At 40.0% G+C, this 19,065-nt stretch overlaps 3 protein-coding genes, 1 long non-coding RNA gene and 2 other non-coding genes across 6 annotated transcripts; 3 read left to right on the top strand and 3 right to left on the bottom strand.

The window, feature by feature from the left end:
* The first annotated feature begins 1,460 nt into the window (after nt 1–1,460).
* LOC119033169 lies at nt 1,461–3,145 on the top strand. The gene is made up of 4 exons (XR_005079191.1): nt 1,461–1,767; nt 1,868–1,994; nt 2,475–2,586; nt 2,878–3,145. It is a non-coding gene; the product is annotated as an uncharacterized LOC119033169 (long non-coding RNA).
* Nucleotides 2,032–2,172, top strand: LOC119013833. Its single transcript, XR_005072836.1, has one exon. It is a non-coding gene; the product is annotated as a small nucleolar RNA SNORA15 (small nucleolar RNA).
* On the top strand, nt 2,654–2,791 carry LOC119013836. Its single transcript, XR_005072837.1, has one exon. It is a non-coding gene; the product is annotated as a small nucleolar RNA SNORA15 (small nucleolar RNA).
* A 99-nt stretch (nt 3,146–3,244) lies between the features above and the next one.
* Nucleotides 3,245–10,373, bottom strand: phkg1a (phosphorylase kinase, gamma 1a (muscle)). Its single transcript, XM_037117889.1, has 10 exons — nt 10,090–10,373; nt 9,121–9,291; nt 7,318–7,496; nt 7,147–7,201; nt 6,992–7,057; nt 6,742–6,905; nt 5,635–5,725; nt 5,307–5,460; nt 5,093–5,218; nt 3,245–4,919 (listed from the first exon to the last, which is right to left on the bottom strand). Exons 2-10 carry the CDS (start codon nt 9,201–9,203, stop codon nt 4,653–4,655), a joined length of 1,185 nt encoding a protein of 394 aa, XP_036973784.1. The 5' UTR covers nt 9,204–9,291; nt 10,090–10,373; the 3' UTR covers nt 3,245–4,652.
* A 464-nt stretch (nt 10,374–10,837) lies between these two features.
* Nucleotides 10,838–13,989, bottom strand: chchd2 (coiled-coil-helix-coiled-coil-helix domain containing 2). Its single transcript, XM_037120884.1, has 4 exons — nt 13,819–13,989; nt 12,448–12,706; nt 11,366–11,567; nt 10,838–11,026 (listed from the first exon to the last, which is right to left on the bottom strand). Exons 1-4 carry the CDS (start codon nt 13,866–13,868, stop codon nt 11,016–11,018), a joined length of 522 nt encoding a protein of 173 aa, XP_036976779.1. The 5' UTR covers nt 13,869–13,989; the 3' UTR covers nt 10,838–11,015.
* Nucleotides 13,990–14,215: 226 nt separating this feature from the next.
* im:7138535 (uncharacterized protein LOC797998 homolog) lies at nt 14,216–17,644 on the bottom strand. The gene is made up of 8 exons (XM_037120870.1): nt 17,485–17,644; nt 17,148–17,254; nt 16,072–16,197; nt 15,682–15,935; nt 15,516–15,596; nt 15,309–15,425; nt 14,863–15,009; nt 14,216–14,771 (listed from the first exon to the last, which is right to left on the bottom strand). Exons 1-8 carry the CDS (start codon nt 17,526–17,528, stop codon nt 14,601–14,603), a joined length of 1,047 nt encoding a protein of 348 aa, XP_036976765.1. The 5' UTR covers nt 17,529–17,644; the 3' UTR covers nt 14,216–14,600.
* Between the last annotated feature and the right edge of the window lie 1,421 nt (nt 17,645–19,065).

Genomic DNA, 19,065 nt, shown 5'->3' with positions numbered 1-19,065 from the left:
AAAAGTCCTGCTGGATTTCCAACTTTTCCTGTCCTGCATTTCTAACAATCCTTTAGGAATCCTATAGAAAAATGTTTGGTCCATTTAGGATTTCCTCAAATATATTATGATTCTACTAGTTTCAATAAAATCCCTTAGGATTCCTATTTCTCTTATTTTTATTTTATTTTTACTTTTTTTAAAAAAATCTAGAAGAGTTAATAAACCCTAATCTGAAAAAATGTGTAGAACTATAGGATTTTCACAGTCTTATGTTTTTATATAGCCCATATATTAAACTTCTCGATATCTCACTTATATATGATGTGTTCTTGCAAAATCATGTCAAAGTAGTGCACTACAAACAGCCTGTTGTTAATGCTTTATAAAATGTTCTGCATGTGCCATCTATGTGTTTCTGTTGATCAGGAATCATCACCTTAAGAGGGAGGAATTTCTTTAAAAATATCTAAACTACAACTGCAGAAAAATCCCTCAACCAGTTGTCACACAATAAACAGGAGATCAAGTCTACCTCATTTGTAAAGGTATCAGGATCAGCTTTATTGGTCAATTATGTGTAAACAAACAAGGAATTTGACTCTGGATAACGGATGAACTGTCTACTTATCCAGGGTTTACCCTGTGGTCGCTCATCATCAACTGGGATCAGCTAATCACCCCACTGAGATATTGTGGTTAATGATTAATGTAAAAACTAAATAATTTTAATAGCACTGACAGGAAAGTTGGGACCCCACAAATACTGGTGGGATTGAGAGAGGAGGAGAGGGGATTGGGGTACACAGGTTTAAATAATGCTCTGGTTTTATGGCAGCATTATCTCAGCAGGAAGCTATTTTTCGATGTAATGGCAAGTTTGGTTAAGAAAGACACTTCTTAAAAATCCAACCTACATGCGAGTTACTGTCCATCAAAGACATTGAGCTTAGCGTGATTGTATACGTCCTACAATGTACTCTCCAGTCCGGAAGGTGGCAGTAGTTCATGCAAAGCTGTTTCTTACATAAAATGGTCGCAGAAGAAGAAGAAGAAGAAGAAGAAGAAGAAGAAGAAGAAGAAGAAGAAGAAGGTGTGGTGCCAAAAAATGATCGTCCGCCAGAAAATGATTTCCGTCCGCGGGAGCGCGCGTTACCTGCATAAGCTGTATGACTTCATTTCACTGTTGATTTTTTTTTTTTTTCCATGGACAGCTTTTCAGCAATAATAATCTAGGATATACAACACACACACTTAATATGACTGTAAACAACACTATTGCTTGTGGTCACGTAAATGTCATTCCCTGATACACAAAATTGTGATTACAGATTAAATGTTACAGACATACCTTTGCTATTACCACGGACATAAAGTTATTAGTACGTGTAGTTATGACTGTTATATCCAGATAAAAACAGCTGTAGACGTAGATAAACTCTGCCATACCGCTTTAACAGGCTGCGCGCGCTCCCGCGGACGGAAATCAGTTTCTGGCGGACCATCACTTTTTGGTACCACACCGGAAACTGAGTAAATAGCTGTGCTACAGTGCTAACAGTCAAGCCTGGAGCCGACGGAGAGCAGTTCATTAGGTATTTTCTGTGTAAAATGTCGCTGTCAGTCCTCCAGCTTGCCTGTAAAACAGAAAAGCTGTTCCGGTCGAAGAATTTAAACACGAAGCTCAGCACAGGTGATATCTGCCAGCTAGATTCTGACTGGTTTTGGTTTTAATTATGGACACAGTGGAACGCATGTGGCGCACGAGGTGCTGGACCGCACCTGGAGGTAGCTGTTTGATTTAAACTTGAGTAAGAATCAAGAGAATTACGTCACATTATATCGATGTTTACGTGTCTGTGTCCCTCTTTATCTGCCCGTTGCACAGGGAGCTTCGGAGGAGAAGCCCTGACCTGACTCATCATGGAGGCACACAGACCTCCATGTGGAGGACTGATCCACATTGAGAGTCCTCGTCTTACAGATTCAGATTGCTGAACCAGAAACAAGCGCAGGTGAACCCCCATGCATCATAACAACATGTATTTGAACGCATGGCAGAATTCTGTATTACTCTTGAAGTAGTAAAAACAGTCAGACACCATGCTAAATTATTGTTTTCACACACTGGCTCAAGAACAGGATCAGAGTGCTAATTATATGCCTCATTCTTATGTCAGAGTGAATACAAATGCATTTATTTTTCCTTTTATTGTTTGGTCATATTATCTTTAAATTGGGTATTTCAGTCATTCAGTTTACAAAGCCCACTGTTAAATGAAAATCTATATTATAATCTATATGTGAAGCTGTGATCACTGTGTGTGTGTGTGTGTGTGTGTGAGTGTGTGTGAGTCTGTAGATCATAAATCACCAAAGTCTTACACTTTTTTTTTTTTTTTGAGGCTGACTGATCTGTGCTGCTTTGAGTGAGAACACTCCAGCTCTAGAACATGCATTCATTTCACAGCCTCCATTATATTTCTCTTTTTCAGTTCCAGTGCAGTAAAGCAGGCTTATGCTGCCGGTCTACACACACACACCAGGCCGGATGAAACAAGGTCATGCTGACTTACCTACGGACTGTGAAGAAAACCACCAACGACAGTACGTGTGTTCATATTGTTGTGTAATATTGTGCTTCATAACAACTATATAATTTTGTTCCAGTGAGGCATGGCCGAATTCTGTTCCAGCTGGTCAGTGGTGGATACAGTCAGACACCATGCAAAAGTCTTGTCTCAATTCTGTTTTAATGACTGGATGAGTGCTTCTCTCAGCCTCATGCTACTCTACAGAGATGAGTACAATAATACACCTTGAAAGTGAAGGTGCTGCTCTGTCAGCATTCACGTTGGTTTTTGTATTGATTTTTTATTTTTATTTTTTTTTCCCCAGTTTGCTTCATTCATGCAGGCTGACCAGTGTATGTTTCTGAAGCAGGAACACGAGAACAATGGTCAGCTCCTTCACTCGTGGTAAGAAATTAAAAATAAGAAGTCAAAATAACCATTATAGCTTTCTGTGATCTGTTATTGAAATGTAGTTCCACAAGTGAAAGCAGTGTTTCAAACTAGAACCGCCTGCCGATAAATGTTTATACTTCAAATGTGTTGTAAATATGAATGTGCTCCACTCTTCTGTCATAATAAACTCATAACTGTCTTCAAAATGGTTGTTGTGTATTCATTCATTATCTGCATTTAGCTTGAAGCTGTTGGACAAAGACGGACAAATACGGTCAAGATATAATTTGAATGCACGTTTTAATAAATAAATCCATTACATACATTTTAAAAGTGCTACCAACTTCACTTGAAGCTGATAATAACACAGTAAGTAGTTCAGTGCAGTACATCCTGCAAAAAAAAAGATATCCAAGAAATACACAAATATGTAAGGCCATGCCATTTCAAGTACACAGGTTCACCACAATGTTTTTGCTTTGGCTGCTCAGCCGAGGCTTCACAGTCTTACAGACTGAGGAGGGAGGCGTACATTGTGCTTCAGAGCAACACTTGTATAAGCAGAAATTCTTCAATTCAACTTTAAACATTTTACATTATATTTAAATATGTCTGAACTTGATGACATCAACATTTGTTTTTCATACAGTAAAAGACAAATGGGAACAGCTCTGATACATGGGAATTGTTTCGATCTTTCTTTCTGACTTAAAACGAAACATCGAAGAAAGAATAACTCAATATGGAAACACTTAGGATTAGGGAACACATTAGATAAACCTAGTAGTTAAACACTTCACATCCACATGAGCAAGACCTCATTTTAAAATGTGCAACATATTTCAAAGACATTTTAAGTTTTAAATAGTTTAATTTTATTCCCATTCACATTTTAATTATGACTATTTCACATGAGTATTTAATTCACTTACAAGTATTGTATTATATTCATTACATTATCTGGTTATTCTAACTGCAAACTTTTAGGGGTTTTATGTAACTGTTATTTTTACATGACTTTGCTTTTTGTCAATTTACCTAACATTTGTTAACGTCTGTCTTTTTTACCAGTCTTACCAGTAAACATGTTACTTCTGGGTATTGTGACATAAGAATAGACCATATTTATAAAGTGCTGCTTACTGAGAATGACTATTTATGTACAACAACTCCCTTACTATCAATGAGCAGTTCATGGGATGTTATTGAGGAAGAACTCTTAGTTAATGTGGTAGCAGTTGTAGAATAAGGGCTTATAGGTGCTCTATAATGACAAATAAGAAGCTAATGTCCTTGTAAGCAAGTAGTTGATGGTTAATATGTGTTCCTCAATGTAAAGTGTTACTCTAGGTTTTCAGAGGATATACTTTAAGAAATTAGTTCACTTTTTCTTTACCAAAATGCCATCGTACCAGTAGATCTGTTGTGCTTTCAGGCTACATTTAGGACAGAAAAACAAAGTATGGATCAGCGGTGTTGTTGCCATCCTTGGCAGCTCATGAGGTAAATGAATCCCACTGTAGTAACCGATGCTGCATTTCAGAATTCCTGAGCAAAACATGCTCTCCACATTAAAGACAAAAAATTAAATTAAGTACAATCTCCTCTTGTGCTGGGTTATGTTTTACCTTTTCCTTTAAACAAAGTGTAAAGGTAGACAAAGCCACACAGAGCAGAAGTACATCCCAGTTCCTGAAGTGCTCATCATTACCAGATGTGCTGGACCGGGTCGTCGGCCTCGGCTGTGATTGACAGCAGGATGGCTTTGGGAGTGTTCTCGAAAAGTGCTGCTCTGTTCTGAGTCTGGCCCTTCTTGACCCAGTGGCCGTAGATCTTGAAGGCACATGCGTCGATGAGCTTGCGGATGGGCTTGACGGCGTACGGGTCACTCTGGATCACCTCCTTGGTGACCGGCTTGGCTCGGCGGTAGTTGCAGTAGATTCTCATTGTGGCAAGAACAGTCATGCAAATGACCTGGAGGAGGAGGTTAGGGAGACATTCTTACTTTCTTCCAAAGTTTAATCAAAGTCTCCAATCATTGTGTGGTATTGAAGTATTCAATCTTGATTGTTTAAGGAGTACCATCTCTCAAAGACTGATTGATTTACAGACATGCGTATGTGATGTGAAGTCTTTGAATTTCTCACCTTGAACCTTCTGTATGGAGTGAACTGTCGCACCTCATCCACCACATACTGTGAGAAGAAGGAGTGGTTGAGAACATCGGTGGCTGTGAACCTCTGCCTCGGGTCCACCACCAGCATCCGAGAGATCTGAGGACACCACGGGGAGAGTTTGATTCAGGCTTCGCCCCGGCATCACATTTTGAAGACATTAATTGGGTCACTGAATTGATTTTACCAAATCTTTGACCGTGTCTGAGCGGTCCTCCCACTCCGGAGACGAGAAGTCGTACTGTCCGGCCAAGATCATGCGCAGCATCATCATCTGTTTCCTGTGCCAGAAGGGCGGAGAGCCTGCGAGCAGCGTGTACATGATCACCCCTGAACTCCATCTGCAGGCACGAACCAGAGGGAAATCAAACTGTGTGCTCATACAAGTTACATATGATTGCATACACCGAGTTGAATGCCATTTACACATCACACAGATTAAAATTTAGCTTATATATCTGACAGTTAAATAACCTTCCTACTGTGTTGTGTCATTTTTGTCTCTGCACACTCACATGTCCACAGCAGTGCCGTATCCTGCGTGTCCTGCGTCCATGGAGCACTCGATGATCTCAGGAGCGAGATAACCAGGGGTCCCACACACCTCTGTGTCTCAGACAAGTCAAACTAATGAACCTTTAGTTGAACATTTGTTGCTTTTCTAAAGATCAGTAGAAGAAGTGGCTACTTAGTTTCAAAAGGTGTTCAAAATCAGCCCAGCTGCCAGAATAACATTTTGGCATTGTGCGTTCCTGCAAACTACAGATACGTTAAATGATCAGTACATATATACATACTTCTAATGTCAACATTTCTACAAACCGAGTCGTGTTACATTAAGATTACATGTATGAGCTGACTCATTGTGATGGCCCGACACAAAACTGGATACATCAGGACTTTTTCCAGCCATGTTTGTGGTGACCAAACTGGATGTTTTGGGCCAAAATGTGATCGTATGTGTTAATGTGAAGTTTGCAATAATGTTCAATACATATAACAAGTATTCAGGCGATTGGGTTGGAATAAACTCCTCGACCTCCACTCAAACACAGTAACTTGAGTACTTACAGTTACTTTCCTTCAAGTGAGCAATAACACCAGTAACATTATTCACCCACATCTGAGAAAATGTATTGAAATAATTCACCTCATTTTGCATTTAGACTGTAATCATGATGACAACTTTCAGGTTATGTTTTGCATGGTTACCTTAAATATGTGTACACGTTGTTCACTAATAGACTAATGGAACTGACTTGAGTCTCATTTGACTTGCCAGTTCCCACTGCTAGTGACGTTATGCTTTCTGATAGGTCTGTTTGAAAGGTCAGTGTGTCTGTGACTACAGCAAATAGATCTGTGATCCGAGTGTCCCGTTGCATGTTGTGCAACCAGAACCAGATTCTCTCTGCTGACCGCCTGCAGCTGCTGTAACTGGACTGTAGGTTGTAAACAGTAACTTTATTAGACACTTCTGTCTGTTCCATCTGTTGACGTAGGGAATTCTTCTGTGTTTGTGTTATTATTCAACGGTTTCTAATGAGCGCTTTGCGTCACTCTTGGACCATCTAGACCTTACATCTACCCTGAATAATAATGTGATACTGCCTTTCGCTGACCTTTAAGTGTCTGTCCAGGGCTGATCTGCACAGCGAAGCCAAAGTCGGTGAGTTTGATGTTCATCTCGTCATCCAACAGGATGTTCTCGGGCTTCAGGTCCCGGTGGACGATGTTCTGGCTGTGGAGAAACTTGACCACCTCCATCAGAGGGCGCATGATGTTCCTACCACCAACACACACACCAAACTCTACTCAAGATCTTTAAAAATTGTAATAATCGTCACCTAGTGGATTAACACTATCACTGACCTGGTTTCCTTCTCACTCAGAGTGACTTTCTCTGTGAGGAAGTCAAAAAGTTCTCCCCTCTTCATCCTGGGGGAAAGAAAACACAACTTTTTGAACAGCTGCTGGTTACAATCGGGTTTGAATTTACAAGGTAAAGCTCCAATAACGATACTTACAGGTCAAAAATCAGAAAGTAGAAGGCGTTGGACTCATAGCAGTCTTTGAGCTGTACTGGAGGGGAGACACATATGATGACTTGTGAGCAAAGGCCAAAAATCCCCTCAGCTGACCTCTTGAGCAGATTAGTCAGACAAGAATCTGACTGAGGAATGAATGTCTGTGCTTACTGATGTTGTCCTGTCCACAGACTTTCTTCAGGATGTCGATCTCCTTCACCGTCGCCTCCCTGATCTCCTCGGTTTCCTCCGGTGACATCTTGTCCGAGGGGGTGATGTCGATGATCTTCACCGCATAGTCTTGAGACGTCCGCTTGTCGACGCAGCGACGCACAACACTGCTCACTCCCCTGAGGAAGAGACAACACGGTGGCCTTGTTATCTACAGATTTGTCAGGTCACTCGTGCCTTCAGAGGTCTGTGTTTGCACAGCTGGACTCTAGGAAAACATCTTTGTGTGCCTCAGTCAGGACTTCGGCAGCAAACTGATGACAGTTTCTGTGATAACTCTTGGATGTACTGTGTCTTTCATCACACGTTTGGTCGATGATTTCCCACTGAATACTACTCTAATCCTCAAATCAAAGATTGTGAAACAAAATCCATTTCAGGGGACAACGAAGCGGAAACCAAGTGGACTCGTCTGTGAGGCCAACCGAGCCATGTGAAGAATACCAGAGCAGCTGAGCGCATTGTCCACATCCGCTGACCTTGTGACCTGTACGCGAGTGAAATTACGCAATCTCAGCAGCGTGCCGTCCGATCCCGGGCAGCTCTCAACACTAAACCTTTGTCCAAAACACTATGAAGTTGATGAATGCAGCCTCCACCGACAGTGTGTGCTTACGTAACAGCACCACCGTCTGACAGATGGTGGGGAATGAATGAGAACTAGAGCTTGTTCTCAGGGACTTCTGGGAAACTTCAGGGAAACCATTCGGCCTGTTTTTGCATCGTCCACAACAACAGTGAGAGTTGCCCAGCCTCAATGAACACAACAATCTTGTTGAGCTGTTTTATACTGTATTGTTGTGAATTACTAGACTGCAAAGTTTTTAAAAATGGCTGTTTTATTGACTTGACAAAGATAACTTGTATCAGGCAAGTGGTTCACAAGATTTTTGGCCTTAGTTTCACATCTGAGGGAAATGTTCAATTATATGATATAATATATTCAATTCAGTTCTTGCCAAGAGTTAGATAAGAACATTGTTTGATTGCATGTCTGTGGGCTAAATATGAAGCTTCAGCCAGCAGCCGATTAGCATAGCTTAGCACAACAATTGGAAACAGCATCAACAATTCCACTTTCCAGTGCCTGGAAAACGTTGGCCTTTGTACTTATTATAGTAACAAGACATAAATGTTAATTATCAGGCTTTGGAGGGGCTGGTCAGTGGATTTTGTTACCTCGCAATAGAGCCAGGCTAGCTGTTTCCCCTTGTTTCTCATCTTTATGCTGAGGTAAGATAACCGTCTCCTGGATATAATCAACGTCAAAGGAAACGTGTTAGAGTGGTCTCAGTCTTCTTATTTCTGCTCATTAAACAGAAAAAGAAAGTTAAAGAGCTTGATGAAAAAATATTCCCCATGTAGTTCATAAATTACTGCAGTTAAAAAAAGAAAATTATAATCATATCTTTTCTTCAACTGGCTGAAATGGGCTTCAATAATTTTCTCATTAAAATACTTAATGCTGTTGCTTAAGCACATGTCCAAAAATGTCAAACTATTTATGTAATGTAAAAAAAAAAAAGTGTCCTCTGTTATTAGAAAAGGTCCGCTGATAGTGAACAGTTCAAAGAAAGTGTGATTTTTATTGTTTTATTTAAGTTATTTCAGAGTCCCAAAGAAATACAATTGTCCAATAATTCATAGTTTGTGGGAACTCATAACTTGCGACCCGTTGTTGGGCCCTCACCCCCAGGTTGGGAACCCCTACTGCGGGCTAATTATAAGACGTTATAAACACACCTTCCGAGAATCTCCTTGGACTCGTACTTGTCGTAGAACTCCTGGGCTCCCGCCGAGTCAGGGATCTCCTCCTCTTTGGTCATGATGGCTGCGATGCCGCTTCACCAACTGCTCTCCCCTTACAGCTCACAACAGGTTTCTTGTCAGTGTTCAGATGTTAATTTACCATCACTGTGGAGGCATTTAAATTAAAGCAGCACTTAAATGTTGCAGTAGGTCAAAGTGAAGCTGATCGGTTTGTTATATTGCCGAGTTCAATCAGTAACCTAAGCTGTTAACGGTTCATCACATTTTAAGTATTTGCTGGCTGCCGCTTCTCACATGTGAGGATTTGTTGCTCTTTCCAGTTCCCCAAAAAAATTCCAAAACTTAATATTCTGTCATTATGTTCTCGCCCTAGTGCTGATGGAAAGTCAGATGAAACTTTGTAGTTAACAAAACATTTCTGGAGCTTCACAGCAAAACAGTTTTGCAGCATTCTCCTAATCAACTGTTGTTAACACTGAAAGAAACATGAAATGGCTCCGGATCATCTGCTGTAATGCAAGTTTCTGTAAGTTTCATTTGTTCCCACAACTTTCCATCGGCATGAGGGTTCAGATAATGAAAGAACTGGTAGACTTGTTGATAATGACAGAGACTCATTTCAGATGTATTTCACTTCATTCTCAAAAGGAAAGATGTAACATGATTTCTACATGCATGATAATCCATTTGACTCTTCTACAACTTTGTGAAAAGTTGTAATTATCTGCTTTGCCTCTCTCCGGCTGCTTGTAACAGGATCTAATAATCAGTCAGATTAGAGTCGCTGTCCCAAACTTACTGTCATGCCCACCGTATCACTGAGTGTAGAGTAATAAAGCTGCGTGCCACAGCGTGTGAACTAGCTCTCCCTCTCATCCTGTCACTATTTGACCTTTTGCAGGCTCCAATAATCTAATACATTAAAGAGAAACAGTCACTCACCGTGTCCCGTGCTGCTCAGTCCCTGTTATCCATGATCATTACTCAGTAGAGGACAAAGAGGTCCAGTCAGACCCCGGTGCTGTGCTGCGGCAGCTTCATGGGGCCGCTGCCATTGCAAAGGGTGAGCGTTAATGTCAGATGCCAAAAATAAATTGTTGCTTCCACAGCAGCAGCAGCACACTGTGAACGCGTGTCCACACAAAAACCAGATCCATGAAATAACACTCAGCAGCTCCTGTACTTACTGAGACATTTACAGAGACAGGGCTGCTCTACATTACCTGCATTATCAACATAATGACACATCAAACATTAACTTCTTAACTGAGAGGCTGGAGTGACATGACAGGTGCTGGACCTCTGTGAAAGAAACTGAGTGTAAAAATAGAAATGTTTCTTAAAGAGTACAATAATCTGGCAAGCAGAGATATAAATCACCACACAAAGTGTTTTTATGATTTAAGTGCTTTATTTTTGTTTGAACTTTGCACCTTGCAGACATACTGGATCATTTTGAAGTCAGACTGGTCATGTATTATAATTATGTGTGTATATATATATATATATATATATATATATATATATATATATATATATATATATATATATATATATATATATATATATATATATATATATATATATATGAGACAACATTTAACTCTAAAGCACTGAAACTAATGAAAAAACAGCTCAAATCAAAATCAAAGCATGCATCACCAAAATATATCAACATTATTTATAAGACTATTATTACAAACTGCAGCGTTGTCCTGGGAAACAATACAAGGATGCTGTCTGATGATGAGTTGTCAAAATAAAAGCATGTTTGTTGATCTCTTGAGAATTACATCATCTTGGTATCCAGAAGGGTTGCCTTTTTCAGTTTTTGTGCGCTTCTCACTCTCCAGGTTTTTGTCTCAGTCTCAGGACAGACCTGTGGATAAAGTCAAAACTTAATTAGATCTTTCTTTCCAATCATTTGCCATATTTAAAAATCTAAGGTGCAGGAGGCAGCTTTTGAAATGACTCCTCCCTGTGGTCACACTGTGTACTGCAACTTATTACATCAGCACACGGTGTATCTAGTAAAAAAGTAACTTGGCTATGACGTCTGCATGACTCAGCACGTATGCAAAGCCACCTTATTCTGCAGTGTTGAATTACATATATAAAAAAAAGGTACAGCAAACAACAAGACTGCAGGGACAAACGGACAGAGCTATGAATCCTTATGAAATCTAATATTATACAAATGGCTGGACTTTTCACTCACCGTTAGCGAACTTGCACTGTTTGAGCACCTCACTGAAGCCCTCACAGAGCTTATAGTCGCTCTGGGTTTGGGCACACTCGATGAACTGTTTGAGCTCATACGAGCAGGCCTGCTGTGGCTGAGGGGCCTCCTGCTGGTACATGGACTGTGGCTGCTGCTGGTACATGGGCTGAGCCTGGTACGGCTGGGCCTGGTACGGCTCCTGAAAGACACAATGCGGATGATGGAATCTTTCACAGATCTACAATACATGTGAGTGGTCACAGTAACTGTTTTTTTTTCTCCCGTGTAAACATCACATTTGTATACATTTTTAACACAATGATAAAAAGAGACATACTTTCTCAAAACGATTGTCAGAACATTAGAACATACTTCCATTAAATGTTGCAATGCCCACACCGTGTCATGTAATTCAAATCTAGAGATTGATGACATATAGCTAAGCTTGACATGTTTCCCTGGAGATTTTTTTATGAAACACAGGGAACACAGGAATCAATCAGCACATAAATACCTTAACACCTTTCATGGACACATGTTAGGTCTTCAGGTAAATAGTATGACTGTGCTTGGATATTGTGTAGCTAACTGTATTACCATCACATATGTTACTAATTAGTTTATTATATACATGATTTTTTTCATATAATGTTTGGATTCAACCTATTGAATAAAGAAAATATGGATCACAGTCATGTGACTCAATAAGTAACTAATAAACCAAGTTTACATGAGTTGGTAGCCAATGAACAGTGGGCCATCATTGTCAGTTTTTACATCAATAGATTAAAGATCTCCATCAAACTGCTTGTGCCTGGTTTTGACAAACAAATATCCTTTAATCCAATTTACTTTGTTAGTATAAATACACACACTGAGCTGTGGATTACAGAGAATGTGACATTTGTTTTATCCCTCCCTTGCCTCCTCCCCAAACTTCCAAACAGACAGACAGACAGACAGACACACACACACACACCTGTTTTTGTTAGAGATGTCCTACCTACCAAGTGTCAGACACATTAATCCTCCCTGAAGCTATTCCAGTCCCATGACCGGCTAAACCAAAGTTTATTTACCTGGTACGTGACGTCAGGTTTGGCAGGCTCCGAGTGTCCTCCACCGAAGCCTCCAGTCATGGCGTGGCCAATGGTGTGTCCTACTGCAGAGCCCACCGCAACTCCAGCGGCGGTAGTCGCCATCTGGGCAAACATACCAGGTTGTCTGGGTGCTGCAGCTGGGGCGCCCACAGCAGAGGGAGGAGCATGCGTTGGGGCCGGGGCATACGAGGGTGGAGGTGCAGCCCTGGCCATAGGTGGTGGTGATGGTGGTGCCCGGCTGCAGAGAGGATGTACAATCCCGACAAAATCAATTACTGACACTATGTGTATGTGCTAGTGCCATCTTTTGAAAATAGCTTGTATTTTTACTTCCTTGTAAAAAGGGGATAATGCATGTTTTAAGCAAAACGTTCAGTGTTCTCTCTTTAGACTTGACATGACGTTTTCTTAGTTGTCAAAAGGATTTCTGGAGCATTACAGAACTGTGTTGCAGAATTCTTGGGATTGGATTTGATTCTTCTTCCAGAGACTAGATTAACGCTGGCCAAGCTGGATGCAGCCATTCAATGTTTCTGTGTCTCCAGCTACCTCAGTTGGTTAGAATAATTCTACATGCCTGTTTTGCTACAAAGCTCCAGAAATGTTTTGGGGAAAACAAAAATTTACCCAATCCATATGGCATGAATAGATAATGGCTGCATTTAAAATTTTCCATGACCTTATCCTTTAAAATGATGGCACTGTCTGATAAGAGTCACTTGAGGTCACGGGTGAGAGGTTTCCTCGGGGCAGTAGAGCTGGTGCCTGACAATATCATAGTAGAAATGCTACAGTCCAGAGCTTTCATTGAATACTTACAGTACTGTAGGGGTTAGGGTTATGTGACTAACATGGTCCAATATCAGACCAATACTTTACTTAACAGGAAAATGTTTACTAATAAGTTAGAAGCATTTGCTGTTCATGAAAGGCAGAATAACTTTAGTAGCAGTCCACTAAATTTACCGAGAGGTTAAAGAGAAACTGAGCCTAGCTGTCTGTGGTTTTATGTAATCCTAGATAGTAATAGTAATAGTAATAGTAATTTAGCTGTTGTGAGGCAGTTACATGAACAACACGCACTTTGACCTTCACATCTTAAATCATTGACTTTTCAACAAAAAACAGTTTCCCGGCACAAAAAAAGGCTTTAAGATGTACAGATTTAATCATTTTAAGGCAGTTGTAGTTGCTAATTACTGGTAATTTCCCTGTCAAGCACCGGCTAACACATGCTACATACGTCAACTGTACCGCTGCCTATACTAGCTAGCAGCTACATTAGCCTACCCACCATCGTCACAACTTCTAACAAATGGCTTTAAATTCTCTGATAACTTTTATCGTTACCTGGCCGGAGGGGGCATCCTGGATGTCCGGCTTCTGCTTCCTCTGGGCATTTTTAATCTATGAGCGTTTCAGTGAGTTTGCTGGCTGATAAACGCAGACGCGTTACTGAGTAGTGATATCACACTCGCTCGCAGATCGACCTTCGGCTAATCCGGAACCTTCCATGTGTTACATCATTTGTCTCCCGGGTAACTTCCGGTATTACTGACACAACAATGATTCTTACATCACTTACAGGTACAAATATGTTATACGATTTATTGATTATACTGCCGTAATTTATAGAAATATAAAATACATTTTGATTACTTTATCAACATGTGTATTATATGACAAGAATATATTTTAAGTAAGTCTTCCTGCACATTGCTCCTTTCATTGCTCCTGAAATTAGATAAAAATGAAAATTAAGAGTTATGGTATTTTTGTCCCAGGTATTAGATAATAATTTAATTGCTAACTTGTTTCATCCCCAACATTGCACAACATCACAATGCATTTCTGTGTATAACAGTTTTATTGTGCAAAGCCAAAAATGATTTATCTCTTCTGTTCTCTCATATTAACAAAAAAATCTGGTCATAAACCAGTACATTATAACAATGATAAGCTTTTTTTTTAGAAATGTACAGTCAGGTATGTTTATGTACCATAACTGAAAATTATACACACATTACTATAAAATTATAACATATGTTGCATCCCACAGACATATTTTACTTCACAAAATTGATTGAAATAAAAAAAAATCTAATTGTGCAGCACAGCTGAAGAGAAAGACGTCACTCTCTTTTCCCTTTCTTCTTTTTATCTGAAAATCGTTGTCGTTGATGGTGTCCACCACCTCCTCGTCCTGATGGGTTTCCTTTCGCTCTTCGCTTTTCCCACACTGGCATAGGTGGCTCAATTTCCCCTGGACGTCCTCCTCTGTCTGGCACACTGCCCATCAATACCTGGTGAGACCAAAGACAAATTAAAAACCATCAGCTACAAGCATCTTGATTCAGAATCACAGACATGTTTTATAACTGTTTACAGTAGTACCTTATAGACTGGGGTGCTTTTTCCAGCCTTGATTGGTTCAATGATGGACTGATCATCTCTGGCAGCAATCAGGAGAGACAGAGAGACTCGAGAGGCGCTGGCATGGGATGAAAGAGGAGGCACTGAGGCCAGCGCTTCACTGCGCTCCTGTAAATAAAAGGCTGATTAAACTGAGATGTTTGTGGTTATCCTGACGCACAGTGATGCTTCTGTTGTGCCGTAAATCACCCACTGCAGCAAGATGTGTTTTGAAAAGGACGGAAATATAGATTTAACTCCACAAGTACCTTTTTGTAACACTTGTTTATTATATTTTAACTTTTTATGAATCAAACAAGATGATACTGAGGGCTGGACAAACCCAACAACCAAGTCACCTGCATTGGTACAGCTCACATTAAATTGAGTAAGATCTGACGGATGCAGTTATTTGACATCATGCCTACCTTTTGCTTTTCTCCCCATGCAAATGACTCCAGCGTGACCTGAAAGCGCTTGATCATCATCTGTCGCCGACACCGATAGTCCTCTGTCAGACGCTGATTGATACTTTTAACTTGTGTCTGAGAAACAAAAAGGACAGAAGATTGAGTCACTTGTGTTAAGAGTTAAATGCGATGTATAATGAATTGGCAACAGGCCTGGCTACGTACCCACTGGTCTTTGCTGAGGCTGGTGTTAAGAAGCGGGTTTGTCATGTCTCCTCCTGGTAGACGAGAGAGCCTTGTCTCCACCTGCATTAAAATACCATATTTAAAAATATTTTCAGTTTGTAGTCATGATTTACACTTAGTTCAGTCTTTCTTTTATAACACCTACCTCGCTTATGACATCTGTAGATTCAGAGGAGGTGTCCATGTCGAGGGCGTGCAGGAGTAATATCCATTCTGCCTGCATCTCCGCCTTTCTTCGTTCTTTGTCCGAATCATCATCTTCATCTTCCTCAGTGACTTCATGGCTGTAATCTTCAACCCGCTGCTCTTTCTCAGACTCCTCCTCCGTCGTCTTCTCCTCTGGATGCAGTTCTTTATTCTTGATCATGCGAGCTGCTTGCAATTCTGATACGAGGAACTCTGAGGGATTGAACGTGACTTCTTAGTCGATACACTGTTTGTTTTGCAGGAAGCGTATTAATCCATGAGGACTACAATCATCTGTTATTACCTGAAACACAACTCTACAACAGAGCCCAGTGGGCTCATTTCTCACCAGTGACTTTGTTGAGGATCGACGGCCCCAGAACCTCTGAGGTCAGCGCAGTGAGGGGAGTGTGCAGCTTTGACAGTAAATTTCTCAGCTCACCCACCAGCAAGGCGTTACCTGTCCTGCTTGAGTCTAAAAAAAACAAAAACACGACAAAACGATTTCATTTATGTATAGCACATTCATCAATGTTCTTTATATTAAAATGCAGGCAAGGAACATCAAAATATCAGGGATAAAATACAACAGCCTTTCCATACAGTTTGTTTGCACATTCATCCATGCATTGTACCAGCATTTATTTGGCAATACTTGATTAATTCATGCACCAACATTAGCTTATTGCAGATATATTGGTAACCATGTACAATACATGCTGGACAATGAGTAAAAAGAAATTGCAGTACAGTTTTTAAAAGAAGGCGTCCTTCACATACCACATCTACGACAATACACTGGCACATTTCGTCCACTATACTCATCTATATTTGTCCCACTTTGTATATGTTGCGTAGCATAAAGGAACGACACCTTTCATTTCCATGTACAACCCTTGTAGAATGACAATTAAATGAACCTTTTTATCATTTCGCCCTAATTCTTCTGTCCTTTACTGCTTTCAATTTGTTAATTTTTAATCTATTTACTATCCTTCATTCTTTTTATTGCTCGTTATCGTATATCTGCTCTTAACTCATCTTAAGTGATGTCGTTTTCTTATAGTCCTTTATTGTGTTGTTTTATTTATCTCTAGTTATGCATTTTATTTCCTATCTACCAGTACGTCTTTTTTATGATCTCGTCTGTTTTATGGCTTTAATTTCTTTGACTAGTAATGACTCAAAATAGTGTTTAGTGTTTTTTATTTTTTTTTATTTTATATACCTCATTCTTGTTCTAACTCACCTCAGAGGATGCTTCCTTGTGTTTGGATTGACTGAGTTTCCTGCTTTTTTACAAAGCACTTTGTAAACTCTATTTTCAAAAGGTGCTATATAAATTAAGTTTATCAGTAGTAGTAAAAAGAACTGACTCCAGTGTAGTTTTGGAGAAACACACAGACTGAGGATTATAATAAAAACCTTGCAGCTCTGGACAGACTGTCCTCAGCTCTGCAGACAGCCAGGTGAGCAGGGGACAGGGGAGCTCATCACATTTACACCTTGTGAGGCAGGAGCCGCCCGGGTACCTGAGCAGGAAGTGAAGACGACAGGTGAGTCTACCTGACGCAATCCCGCCATGCTGGAAAGGCCAGATTATTGTCACAAAATCACAAATTAGCTGGATGCTGCTGATGAAGAAGATGTTATAACTCACAGCTTCACTAAGTTGAACCCAGTGTTAGCTTTGAACAGCAGCTAGGCGGCTACGCGGTAAACAACAACAACAACAACGTGACGTCAGTTAAACGTTACATACCCTAAAGCTTTAATCGCAGAAACTGTTCCTGCGCTCCTCTCCATTGTCACTTTAGTGGTGAACCGCTGTCACACTCATGTATCTGTTACAGTCAGTCAGCTCTACACGGATGAAAGTTCAGGTTCAAGCGTGTTTTCAAACTGTGCTTCCTCTTTCTACACTGTGTGTAGCTGTGTGGAGGTGACGTGTCGCCCCCTGCTGGACGGAGGTGGTACTGACACTACAGAGTAGAAGTCAAACTTGTACTTTTTTTCTATGAACGTAGAAAATGTTTGAATAAATGAATACTTTAAAGTATCAAAAGTAAAATGGCACATTCCATCAAAGGTTCACAGCTTTGCCTCCAAATATAAAAAAACCCATGTAAAGATTCTGCTTTTGAAATATTAGATCTTAATCCATGTGACAGGGGCCTGATCTTCAGGATATATCCTATTATCCTAAATATCGGCCCATTTACAAATACTAAAACACAGGAAGCCTGAGAATGTGACCTGGGAGTGGTCATTTCTGAGGACTGCTGGGAAGATTGTATCTCTGCTGTACAGCTGAATTCAATTCAAGCTCACAAATTAGATTTAATGTATCCTTCTGTTAACTCTATCTGCCCCAGGTGCTGTAACACAGTCTCTCTGGGACACATGTTCTGGTCCTGCCCCTGCCTAAGTCAATTTCTGGACTGCCATATTTGAATGTCTTTCAGTTTTATGCAACAGACCGATAATAGCCGACATACTATATGTATTTTTTTGTTTGTTTGTTAGGGGTCGGCACAGATGGGCTTGTTTCAACGTGTACATATCTGTGTACCTTGCACTGTCTGTTTATGTATGTGTTTGGATATACAAGCAGAACAACTCTTTAAATAAAGTTGAGAAAAAATTACAGAATAGTAAAGGCTATATTACGCCACTGGGTTATAATTATTGGTAAAATAATGTGTGTAGCTTTTCAATTTCCCCTGAAGATCAATAAAAACAAACACAATATGTAGAAAACATATGAAGAATGTAAAAATCTATACAATATACTACACATTGCCACACACTGTACATTTTTAATAAAAGTGAAACAAATAACTTCCACAAAATAATGCAGCATATACAAAAACAAAACACACAACAACAAAAAATAGGAGACCTGTTGACATAACCTAAATTCCTCTCTGTATTTTGATAACAGAACTTTATTTGTGCTACTGCAACAACATGTCTCGCAGCTTCTTTACTGTTGCTTCACCCACTCGAAATCTTTCCTTGAGAGAAACAAATCAGTCTTGAAGAAACACATTGAAATTTCTGTCCAGCAGGAGTCGCTAGAGGTGTGTGATGGACTGGCACTAAACTAAAATATATTTACTGACATGCTGCATTCAAGTAGTTTGTTGAGGTGTTTGTAATAATATGTTGTAATAATATGTTCATTTGTTGCACTGCATTTCAGATGGAAAACTACCCTTACCTGACGATTTTTTTTTTTTTTTGCGCTGACATGGAGATTCTCTACGCAAAACATATAACCAACCTGGAAGACGTGATGATGTGTATGCTCTGTACACAATAGTTAATTATCTCCAAAATG

This window comes from Acanthopagrus latus, chromosome 2 (assembly GCF_904848185.1).
Source record: "Acanthopagrus latus isolate v.2019 chromosome 2, fAcaLat1.1, whole genome shotgun sequence".
NCBI lineage: Eukaryota > Metazoa > Chordata > Actinopteri > Spariformes > Sparidae > Acanthopagrus > Acanthopagrus latus.
The sequence above is the reverse complement of the archived record's forward strand: the minus strand, read 5'-3'. Positions and strand labels throughout refer to the sequence as shown.

Bases quoted from the DNA above. Each gene is read 5' to 3' on its own strand.
- phkg1a (XM_037117889.1), bottom strand. From the start codon at position 9,203: ATGACCAAAGAGGAGGAGATCCCTGACTCGGCGGGAGCCCAGGAGTTC. The intron at 7,058-7,146 runs GTAAGTATCGTT...TCTTTCCCCCAG, and splicing joins TACTTTCTGATTTTTGACCT to GATGAAGAGGGGAGAACTTT. The intron at 6,906-6,991 runs GTCAGTGATAGT...TGTTGGTGGTAG, and splicing joins CTGAGTGAGAAGGAAACCAG to GAACATCATGCGCCCTCTGA.
- chchd2 (XM_037120884.1), bottom strand. From the start codon at position 13,868: ATGCCCAGAGGAAGCAGAAGCCGGACATCCAGGATGCCCCCTCCGGCC. The intron at 12,707-13,818 runs GTAACGATAAAA...TCCTCTCTGCAG, and splicing joins AGGATGCCCCCTCCGGCCAG to CCGGGCACCACCATCACCAC. The intron at 11,568-12,447 runs GTAAATAAACTT...TGTGTCTTTCAG, and splicing joins AACCTGACGTCACGTACCAG to GAGCCGTACCAGGCCCAGCC.
- im:7138535 (XM_037120870.1), bottom strand. From the start codon at position 17,528: ATGGAGAGGAGCGCAGGAACAGTTTCTGCGATTAAAGCTTTAGG. The intron at 17,255-17,484 runs GTATGTAACGTT...CTTCCTGCTCAG, and splicing joins TCTGCGATTAAAGCTTTAGG to GTACCCGGGCGGCTCCTGCC. The intron at 15,597-15,681 runs GTAGGTGTTATA...ATTTTAATGCAG, and splicing joins CTACAGATGTCATAAGCGAG to GTGGAGACAAGGCTCTCTCG.